General features: G+C 45.3%; 1 protein-coding gene across 1 annotated transcript in view; it reads left to right on the forward strand.

The window, feature by feature from the left end:
• Positions 1 to 726: 726 nt before the first annotated feature.
• Positions 727 to 12070, forward strand: part of cacna1bb (calcium channel, voltage-dependent, N type, alpha 1B subunit, b) — a 135663-nt gene continuing 124319 nt past the window's right edge. The window contains 2 exon segments of the mRNA XM_034546505.1: positions 727 to 827; positions 3654 to 3793. Coding sequence (XP_034402396.1) covers positions 735 to 827; positions 3654 to 3793 — 233 coding nt within the window. The 5' untranslated portion in view covers positions 727 to 734.

Below are 12070 nucleotides of genomic sequence, written 5' to 3' on the forward strand. Positions count from 1 at the left end.
ATTCATCCGTGCCCTTCATGAGCTGATACGAGTTGAACCTCCCTAATACTCCATGGGAACAAACATAAAAAAATTAAACATAACCCACCGCAAACCACGGTTAAATGTAGCCATTGTAACCATTTGCTATTCAAACTCACTGCCAGGAAAACAGTGTTCTGGTTGCATAATCACGGTGTCTTCTGGGTACTAATTCTACATCTTGACTATAATGGCCATAAGCTCCCTCGCGATTCATAGGCTCTCAATAGGCTCTGACCCGCGGCATTGACCCAGTGAAAATGGATTGCAGAATGAACCAACCATTGAAAATGGTTGGAAATGGTCAACCATCTGGAAAGATCACAAGCGCATGTATAGGACGCATTCTCTCAGGAAAGCCTTCAACCACAGCCTGATGGATAGTTTATGCTTTCGTGGACAGAATACGTCCATATTTGAGTTTAATGTACATTTTCATACAGCAACATGCAGGATCATTTGCTTTTCTGTTCTATTTAATGCTGTCAGCCAATGTTTCCACCCTTGTTTTAATAAGACTGAGATGGGTTAACAACGTTGACCGGTCTCATTGTACTCCCTGTAAAGCCATTTATCCTGTTTGAGAAGTAGGTCTTTGAACCCTCCGTCATAAGAATGTATAATTCATGATTCGGCTGTGAAATGAAGTGAATGCAACTTTCTCCCTCTCTCTATCGCCACTGCTCCTTAACTTTCTCACTCCATTTGAGTACATGATCCTCGCTACAATTATCGCCAACTGCATCGTCTTGGCCCTGGAGCAGCATCTGCCCGCCAGCGACAAGACGCCCATGTCCGAACGCCTGGTAAGTGCTTCGACGTGCCCAAGGTCACTTCCTTTTAGACGAAAGAGCTTGTCAACAGCCCGTCGGACAGATATGGAGGGTAATACAATCAGCTAATCAGTTCACAGTGTTTTGTCTCTTGCAAGTCAGCAGAACCTCTCAGTAATGACGCATAGCTAACCAGTATCAGAGACCAACGAGACTGTTGCACAGTGAGGTCAAGATGCACATCCCGCCCTGTGCACCAGGAAGAAGAAAAATAAAGCAAAGAAACTGAATAGCGAGCAGCTTTATGGTTCAACACTTTGCTGTGATTGTACATGAGGGTGTTGTAGCTCAGGGGAGTTTGTCTTTAAATAGAGAGCCAGAGAGTGTTACAAAGAGCAACAGCTTGATGTGAAAAAAAAAAAGGTAAATGATTTCCCCTCATATCCAGCCACCTGCTCCCGGTTTGAACGATCTCGGCGGTTGCGATGCAAATCCATCAGGGAAGACGTTCCCACTAGGAAGACAAAAAGGTGGCGTTGGGCACCTGAGAAAGCGATTAGAGCGGCGGCACAAAGGAGAAAACAAGCATCCGCTCCCTGCCTCCTCCACCTCGAGGATGTAATGCAACGAGAAGCCTTTTAATTACAACAAGGGATCAGCTATTATTTATGACGCTCTGTCAACAGAGTAGGAGGCGTGCTGTAAGTGGAGGCGATGATAGTATGCTATTCAGTCGGAACATTTCAGATCCATTGCTGGAGTTTAGCGCCGTGGTCCTTTGGGGATTTCCCCGGCCATCTTCTGCAAGCGTATTTATAATTTAGCAGTATTTTAGATGTATGTATAATAGATTTTAACGCGCGACTAGTACAGACATTCATCCAGGCAGCTCTCCGGCCATGTCATTAAATATCACATTCAATTGTTTTGTCGTTGAAATGTTGCAGGCTCCTCCCATTGGGCACGAACGGTTCTTCTTCTTCTCAACAAACAACAAACTGTCATTATTTTACCAGCGCAGCCTTCACGATACAGCAACCACCCATACATAATCTCTGGATGTTCACTGTAGTGAGCCAGTGCTATGGAAAAGGTCACATTTCTTATAGTGCTCGGGCCTGTCACACTGCTTCTACATGATTGTTTATGTTGGAGGCCGGGTGATGCGTGGGGTTGGGGACAATGTCTGTCAGGTTGTGGTATGCTCGGAGCGAGGTGGAGAAATAATCGAGGGGGAGCGAGGGTTAGTGTAGGCGTGAGATATCTTCTCCTCGTGCATCGCCCCCGGGGCTCCCACAGATATTAATGGAGGCAAAGGAAAAAGTGTCATCTCATACGCGCCTGATCCATCTTCCTTCCTTCCTTACAGTAAGGCCCAGGGTTCACCTCGCCACGTTGTTCAAATGATCAAACTGTGACGGTGTTGCTTGACACTTTTAGGGAATACCGCAAAGGGTTCCCAATCAATCGTGTCCAGTCATGTGTGTTGTGCATATGCTCTCAGTGCTAAAGTGCACTTTCAAACAGGACAGTCTTTTTTTTCCTATTGAGATAATGTTGTGCTTCTGATTTGCCCTAATTTCACCCTTGAGCAACACAAGTCCCCCTCTGGTCACTCCGTGTACCGCCCATTGCCATTATGCCATGGTCCTAGCAGCCCTTTGATCTGTACATCGGCCCTTCTGGTTGGCCCAACTGCCTCGTTTTTACCCCTGGGGTTGGACCAAGAGGCCCACAAGTACACTTGTGGTCGATCTAAGTGCTTTGCCGATTCCATGCTTCATTTGTGCACAATAACATGCCAAAGGGGCACTTGAATGGCCCAAGTGCCTCCTTACTCCCCCCCCCCCGTGGTTGGTCCTAATATCCGGTTGGTCCACCCAAACGCCATGTGTTTGGCCAAGGTGGCAAATTCTCCTCTCGTGGCCAAAGGCCCCCACGTGCCCTTTTTAGCTCGCTCCACGTACCTTCCCCTTTAAAGACTCAATTTGCCCAAATATCCCGATGGTTAGTCCACGTACCCTGCTGCTTGGCCCAGTGGCCATTTTCTTGGACTCAGGCGCCCCACTAGTTGACTAGTAGCATCACTTGATTGCACTGAAACCCGTCCGTGGCCATTTTAACACGGTAGCGTGGCCACTGCGAGCACCAAAGCTTGCACATTGTATATGTAATTTTCTTCATCTCTTTATATCGGGACCAGCGCATAAAGTGGTGCGGCTTAATGGCCCCCTGGACACCAAACTTCTGGCGCCCTTGAGATTACATAATTACATTTATGTTGGGCACATCAGAAATATATCTCTAGGTATCTTTTATTCACTGTAGAAACTCATAATCAGAATGTGATATTGATTTGCTGCTACCGCTCGATACGCACAGCAACATGTGGCACTCTGGTTGGCGTGGTCATCTCAACGGTCAGCCGGAGAGCCACTCTGCTCCCTTTTCACCACCACAGTCAACTTCTCTGGTGGGTCAATGGGGCACGCGTGAACCTTTACGCATATCTCAAATGTTCTATCATCAATTGAAGCTAAATAGCTTATTTATTATGTTTGAATGCATTAAATGAGCAGGCCTGAGGCGCCATTGATTTTCCACTGCCCTTAAGATCAAACTGTGTGTGTGAATAATTGTTTTCACTGTATTTACTCTCTTTTCATCCTGAGAAGAGGGCTCCACGTCCTGCACTTCTGTTCATGCTGCTGCAGGAAGTGAAAGGAGCCATCTTTCTTTCATTCCTTTACCCCCCCCCCCCCACCTCTCTCTTTCACTTGACGCTTCATTAACCACTCTCTTACCTCCAACAAAAAGATCTTCCTCTGTCACTCTCATCCCCTCTCTGTCTCCTTGTAGGACGACACAGAGCCCTACTTTATTGGAATATTCTGTTTTGAGGCTGCCATTAAGATCATCGCCCTGGGCTTCGCATTTCACAAAGGCTCCTACCTACGCAACGGCTGGAATGTAATGGACTTCGTGGTCGTCCTCACGGGGTGAGTCCCTCGCCCGCTCAGCTTGAAATGGAAGTCACAAGTGTGAGAGTGGCTTCCATTGTGTGTATCTGTGAGCGCCCTGAGAGAGAGAGTGAAGTGGAATCACCTTCTTGCAGTTAGAGCATCTGCCTACAAGCATCCTTTTAAGTTATTCAACAAGTAACGCGAGCCCGTAAAAGATGCGGGGATGTTTGTTGCTTTGGCGTTTCCATTTCTCGATTTGAACACTACTGCTGGACGACGCTACATGGACACACTCTCTATGACTTCCAACTTTATGGCAACAATAACCCAGTGCACATTTTTTTGTTTCCAGATGTGGTTGAACATGACTGGCCTGCACAGAGCCCCAACACCTGTGGTTTTAGGTGTTGAGGCCATACAGTGTAATACACGCTTGCGGTTGAGGATAATTTACTATTCATTTATGTGATTACGTAATTCAGAAACCTTCGTCTCATCAACCATACGATACTGCCAGGCGCAACTCGAACGCCTTACCAACTGTACATGGCAGTTGGAACATTTTGTATTTGATATATGTGTTTCAAAAATAAGTATGTGTCGACGTGTGTGCTACGTGTCGGCTAAGTGGACCATAGAGGTCTGTGACTGATGCTTTCATAGTTCTTCCTGATGAGGGGCTCGGACAAGTGTGGCGGCCCGGCAGGGAAGCCGTCAGGCGCTGGGCGGTTTGGAGAAATGTGGTTTCTCATTATCAAAAAGGAATCCTGCAGAGTCAATGAAGGAGACCGATTTAAATGTAGGCAGCACTGAAGCTTGGTCTGGAAGGCAGTATGTTGATGTCACCGTTGATGGCAATCAGAAAGATGTCCGCAGAAGATTGGAAGAGAAAGGAGTTTATTTCCAGTTTCCCTATGTGCTTGTTTCCTCAAAGAGACAGGAGTCGTGTTGTCTTGTGGAGCTGCTTAAAGCTGCCAACCGTTATTGTTAACATTGAGTATTGTGAAACACAAGCTGACACATTCACTGCTTGTCAGGTTTCGCCTGGACTATTGGACGATAATTTATCTCTCTTTTAGTGCCTCGAATTGAACCACAACCTGTCTGTGTCTAAATGGGACGCATACCTTTTTTGTTGTGTTATCCCACTGGAAAGGCACTTAGCATATATATTCTGTTAAACACACGAGCACCTGAGTGACGCCTTCACCCTTTTTTTCATCCGATGGTGCATCCTGATGGGGAGGTTCCCTACAGGGACACCTAAATTGCTTGTTAGATTCGCAGCTTGCTGTGTATATCGGTCCCATACGCAGAGGAAGCGGCCCTTTTCAAATGGCTCCTTTGCTCCTTAGTCTCTTTAATGAATGAGGGATAAAAGTACAGAGAAGGGCTTTCACAAGAGCACCCACCTCATAATGCACCTCAACGAAGCTTTGAAATGTACTAACTCCCACTCGTGAAAAAATGCCCCTGTGTCACTCTTCACTGCATGGAAACACAGTCACACCACGTTGAAAATGTGCCCGTTTCATACAAGTTCACTAGCTGCTCCTGTTGCTTTGTTACATTTATGAGGAGAATCACATTGTTCACAACTGGCACGGTGCTGCATTAGGCCCAGATTGGGTTTGGGTTGGAAAGAATGGCTGTTTTCAGAAGCTCGATAAACACATGCATCGGAGTGGATCGTGAATGAGCCGCAGAACAAAGATTGCAGAGAAGCGCTGACCGCAAGTGTTTGACATGGAGAGGATAAACCAGACAAAGAGGGGAGATCGGGATTCCTTTTCGTCAGGAAGCATTACAATTTGAAATGACATTTTTAAGCAAACACTCAGTGGGCCGGTGTTCAGCATTAAAACCGTAGCCAGCGCACCAACAGTTCAGAGATGCCTTTTTTTGTTCTTGTTCTTTCTCTTTCACTAAGTGGGGTGATTGTGTTTGGAGCTGTGATCGAATTTAGCTTTCCCCTGCAATAGCTACTCGTGTGTGGAAGATGAAAGAAGGCGTTCAATGAATGTAAGGTTGAGCTCACAGAACACTTGAATTCCACTATGTTCATGTGGAAAGAGGCTTCTTGCGAGGTGCACCTCCTGCGTCTGACGGGCGGTGCGGCCGAGCACGTTGCTGTGTTGATCTTTAGAGAAGAAGCTCATTCACGTGGTAAACACACGAGTGTGTTCTGAATAATTACAGTCATTTAAATTTGCCATCGTCAGAAAATAAGATAATCTAAGTAGGTAATTCATTTGAAATTACATTATTATTTTATTGTTTACAGGGGCGCCGTGTGTCTAAAATCAGATTTTTGATTCAGAGTTTTTGCTTCCAAGATGGAGATATATCACCTCAGTTTTGGCTACCCATTGCTGACACAGCTGGATACAAATTAACCGCTATGTTACCAATGTGACCGTCTCTGCTTGGTTGCCAAGCAACCACAGTAGATAATGTGCCTCTGCGTGATCGGGGGTTTCTGCGTGTATGTTTGCTTTGTGCTCGACGTGCTGCTGAGGAAATGGAGGGGAGGGGGAGGCGGTTGGTTGGCGGAAGGTGTCCGGGCCGAGTCCACGTCAATTAGAAATCAATCACATCACCCCTGGATGTGGTTCGGCCCACTGGGTCGCAGTATGAGCGAAAATTGGGTCCTCTGAGAAATTGTCCTGATGGCAAACGATAAAAGGCATCTTAAGCATGTCCTCAGATGTTCAGCCTCCCTAAGTGAAGTTAAGAGGATTAAACAGACTTAACTGCACACCTGGGTGCTTAAGGCCGTGTCTGCTTTGTCCCGCGTCGTCCACAGAGGGCAAGAACTGCTGATCATTATTATACTGAAGTGTGGGATATAGAAGATGAAATGATCACTTAATGAAAAGATTTTCGAGGAGCAAAAAGATGAAGAAATCGGTCGGCGAGAAAACCCACAGACGAACATGAACACTCCTACAGTTGGATGTTATGTATATTCATTGGCATAATGCATGAATGATCGATACAAAATAATATTGAAAAAAAAGGCATGGCAATCAATCAGAAGTGAAGGGTGAGGGTTTTCTTATCGATCTCGGTGGTCAGAAATCTAATTTAGGATGCACTATGAGGAGATGTGATTGTGGCTCTGCCACCAGAGGGAAAATAAATAGTCTTGCTTTGCTTGAAATTAAAACATAGTCAGTTCTGCTCTAATACTCATCTTATATTACATAAGGCAATAACGTATCTCACTCTTTTTTTCTCCCAATTAGCTAAGAATCCCTACTAGGTTTCCAATTCCAGTGCTTAGTCTTCGGTATAATTATGGCGATGCAGCCATCCAGTCCTAATACAAGGATCTGAATGATAGTGTAGCTGGAGGCAGTGGCAGACCTTTAATCAGGCATTAGGAGCTGCTAATAAGAGAATAAATCTGCCCGGGTTGCCAAAGGCCTAATCAATAGAACACTGAGCTGGTCAGCCCAGGAACCCGGTGCCCTGATGAGGAGCCAGACACGGCCAATCACACGCTGAGCACGACAGCGTCTGTGACATGAAGAGACTGGGTGAGAAGCCTGCTCTACTTTGAAAACCATTTTCTTTTCCAGAGCATTTATAGCAGTTGCCGGTATGAAGCATTTGCTTACAGAAACTGGGGAATCATGACTCAGTGACTGGAAATAAGATTTTCCAAAAAATAATTTGATTACATGACACTCACATTTGTTCTCGTTTCAGAGGCCGCAACTCAGTGGGAGTCAATTTAGTACTTAACCAGAAGGTTTTCCCTTCTGAAACTGGGAGAATCCGTTGAGGTAAAAAGCATCTTTGCAGCCAGGGAGAGTGTAGAAATGTGGCTTCTTACATTTAGAAATAGATCCATTATTCAGCAACCCAAGAAAGTGATGTACAGTACTTTCTACCATGTCCGCCGTTTTTAATATTGTCTGTGGCTCTGAAGAAGCTTTGTCTACAAATAGTGAGGGTTTTAACGCGAGAGGCAGTAGGCAGGGTCAAAGTTAAGATGTTGAATTATAGTCAGTGTCTTGACCCCGATTTTATAGAAGCACAAAACACGAAGAAAAGGGAGAATCGTGGCTGGTTGCCGGCTGAGTTTTTGAAGACCGAAACGTAATGGACAAAATCATGGAGTTGCCCAATGAAGATCTGAGGTAGAACCATTTATGCACTTAAATATTTGTGTTTACAAATGAGAACATGCAGAAATTGTCAGTCATTCAGGTCATATCTAGAAGAAGCCAACAGCAGCTGTTTTCTTTTGGACACATTGAACTCATTACAAAATGAATGTGTTTGAAGTTGGGAATAAATACGTTGCTTGCAACGTAATATGTATATACTACTTCAGGTAGTCGGCCTGTCTGCTATAATCTCATGAACTCAATATCTTATGAATGCTGGGCGCACCAGAGTCCCTTAAAATACATCTTTAATTTTACTACAGCAGGGTCTGACAGTCAGCTACTCTCAGTCCTGGTTCTGGTTCTCCCGTACCCCCCTTCCCTGCAGGTAAATGGCAGCCTGGGGTTGGCGTTGGCTCCCAGCGGGGCCCGGCCGAGCTCGAAAGCTTCAGTTAAGCCGGATCTGGGTCCGTCTGCGTGGGGCTGGTCGCTGCTGGAGTCTGGGCTGAAGAGGTTTCTGGTGAACCTGCATGATGTCATCTGAGTCCGACCTTGTGGCACCGATGACAGGCATTAGGAATAACTATCTTGAAATAGCCAATCTTCTCTCTGATGGTCTCGTTTACTTATAAAGGTCGGATAGAGTCATCAGTATTACATCGAGACTGTTTCATAACCATTCAAGTCATGAACACAGGAGAGAAAACCATTACGATCAGACTTTGGATCACCAGAATGTGTTTTTATCTTGTCTCTGACGACCTCCATATACTGTAAATGCACACTGTATATACATATAGCCTATATGTTTTGATTTTGATGTGTGCCAGTGACAGGCGGGTGGAGTCATTGTGAACAATAATCCCACTGTCAGCTCCAGGGAAACAAAGGCCAGGGCAGTTGCTTTTATTTATTTATCTGTGTGTTTGATTTAGGAGGCTCGGCCGTAAGTGGTCGGGCCGAGAGTCGGCGCTTGTGTCGACTTCAAAGTTGCGATATTTCCTTTCATGTGCCTCTCAGACGACGGGGCTACCACAATAGGAGGCCTCAAAGTATAGTCGCTAATACTACAGAGGTCGGGTCACTTTAGCCTGTGCCCACACCCCGCAGCATGAATAAATGTTCCCTTTGAACGTCTGCCAAAGCGCTGCTGCCTGATCGTGGAGGTCTGACAGTCCTGGTCTTTACAGGGTCCATGTCTTTGTTAATGTATGTGCTGCACATTACTGCACCTTAGCATTTGATTTGAGTATTGAATCCACTTATCATAGCTGATCTTCCTTCATACCTGACGTTGAGAGTGTTTCTGCACATTTGTGGCAATGGTAGCAGCAAAGTGGCTCTATGGATGGCACGGATCGTCTGATTGGTCGGTCTGTCCGTCCATGTCAGCAACTACAGGGCGGATTGCCGTGACATGTAGTACATGCATTCACTGTCTCCATGAATCTTTATGACTTGGCCCACTGGCTTTTCCTCTACTGCCACCATGAGTTTAGTATTTGTGATTGGATGGATCGTCATGAAATTGGATGGACATGTATGTCCTCCTCTGGATGATTTGTGATAACTGACCATTCAAATACCATTATTAAAATGTCCATTCGTCCTCTACTTTGATTTATGACCAAATACTGAAGCCAACGACATGTTTTGTGTGCTAATGAGCTCATGTTAGCATGCTTAAATGCTGAACTCCACCGGGGCTTAGCATCAACATGTTGGCCTTGTTGTTGTTCAACGTGTTAGCATTCCTGTGTTAGCATTCGGCTCAAAGCACCACACAGTGTATTAAGAAAACGTACAGCCTCGCAGAGCCACCAACGTCACATGGCCGAGTTGGTTCTTATGTTCTCGTGAACACCACATCTCTCAGGTTCTCAGGAACTGGTCTGCGGAGGCATACAAACCAGCAGGCGGTAATTCTATTGACTGTTATTTGACTTTTTACGCAGGATAAATGGTGTAAGCGAGGAACTATTGATGTTTTTTTTGTGAATGCCACAAACACTTAACAGTCTTTTCAAGTGAAGAGCACCAACATTAGGTCAGTGGAGTAAACAGCTGGATCTGAGGTGGCACACATCTTGTTGCATGTCACGCGTAAAGTACATCACCAAGGAGAATTGTTCTGCTATCTATTGGTGTTAATAACTTTGTATTATTAAGTTAACTGCTGAGATCTGGGTTTGCAGAAACGCAGACCTTTTATACCTTTCATTAATAATTTATAGCTGGGATCCTGACCAGTTGGGGTCAAATTTTGACTGTCGGGGGTTTCGACCTGCGTTTTCACTTAGCTGCATCCTGAGTGCTGGGTGTGTCGCAGCAATGAAGAATGGACAAACATTGCTTATTCACTTACCAGACCATATTTGTCAGACATTACGCCCATCTCTTATTGACTTACTTCTCCCTTCCTTTAATTTTAAGTTAGTTTGAGTCCAGATGCTCGTGTTTCTCTTTCAGTTCGATCATGGCTCTTTCCTCTCATGATGCTATTGATCCTTTTTCTGCGGTGACTGACAGACGTGGTCAGTGACCTGACAGCTGTGAGGTTGTGTTGAGTTTTCTTTTTGTTCCTGCACATGTGTGTGTGTGTGTGTGTGTGTGCTGGTTATGTTCTTGGCACAGGCTGTTCTGCTTCACGTCGCCTTGCCTAGTTAGCAAACCCTTCAGTGGGCGAACACTGCTCGCTCTGTGAAGGCCGGCGGCTGAGTGCTGCGGATGCTGATGCCTTGTTGTCCACGTCGTAAGCAGACCGATACCATCTCTGCTCTGCCTGTCGGAGGCCACGTAGAGCGCGGGAGCCCAGCCAGCTTCTCCTTCTCCCCGCTCACGCTCACGCAGGGATGTGGTCAGGAATTCAACAATTCAAAGTGGAGCTGCATCCAACGATTGTTTCCATTATTCTCTGACCTGTTATCATCTGTTGGATTATTTCTTTAAAAGGTGTCAAGAAGTCGTGGGAAATTCTGAAGATACTAGACAGTTCTTTAAATTGCTTGTTTTGTCCAAACTCCTAGAAATTCAAGTTATAAAGAGAGAAAAGCAGCACATCAAGAGAACCATAGTACATATTTTCTTGATTAATGACATAATACTAAATCCAAAATCACCAAATAGCTTGGTTGTTTGTTCCTGCTGGGGAAACAGCCGTCAGCAAGCACCAGACCTATGTTGTTAGTTGCCACATTGCGTTCGTCTCCATTAAGCCAAAAGATAAACAGATTAATGTTATTCATTTTTTAATAATAGTTTCACGGCTTTATTAGTTAACATGCAGCACGGAGATGACAGGAAATGAATGGAGCGAAATGTCCCGAGTGACCGATGAACGGACGTGAACGTTGCAGTCCTTTATTTGGATGTGGATGTCACATTAGCATTAACATGTTTGAACACGACAACTGACTTGACAAACGGAGGGATCGCCGCTCGCTGCCAACCAGCACACAAGCTTATTTCATTCATGAGCTCATGAATATTTATCAGAACAGTCAACCAATGTGACTCAGTATAACGCTGCGGATGCAACAAATCCAGCTTGCATCTGTCCCTTTGCCATCATGCCTGTTCAAGTCTGTTGTCTAAAATGGCTGCGAGCTAGATGGCTTCACATTAAACCAGTTATCACGATGACGTCGTATAAATATTTGGCAGATTCTTGGCGAGACCGTCCCAATAATTTTTTTTTTTGCATTATCTGCACCAGTTGCGACACACAGCCCTTGGTAAGAAGGCACGGCTCGTAGAAGCTTTCGAGGAATAATATGATTTAATTTGGTTGAGTGCAAGGTTGGCAAAGAAACAGAGGCACTATATGGCGCACGTTAATCGCCAGTTTTTTGGACTAATTGATGTGCGCACACACATCTGTCATTAAAGTACACACAAGCACTCAATATTTGTCTAGACATGAAACCCCACACCAAAAGAAACGTGAGTAGTCACGCACACACGCACACACACACGCACACGCACACACACACACACACACACACACACACACGCACACACACACACACACACACACACACACACACACACACAGACCATTTGTGTCTCTGTTGGCTTGGCTCCAGTGGAGCGTGGCTGAAAGAGATGCTTGTCATTTCCTGTAGGCAGAGGAAGTGCACTACACCACAGCTGATGAGGCAGAGTGGCAGGTTTCTCTCTTCACACATGATTCACT

This window comes from Cyclopterus lumpus, chromosome 12 (genome assembly GCF_009769545.1).
Source record: "Cyclopterus lumpus isolate fCycLum1 chromosome 12, fCycLum1.pri, whole genome shotgun sequence".
Lineage (NCBI taxonomy): Eukaryota > Metazoa > Chordata > Actinopteri > Perciformes > Cyclopteridae > Cyclopterus > Cyclopterus lumpus.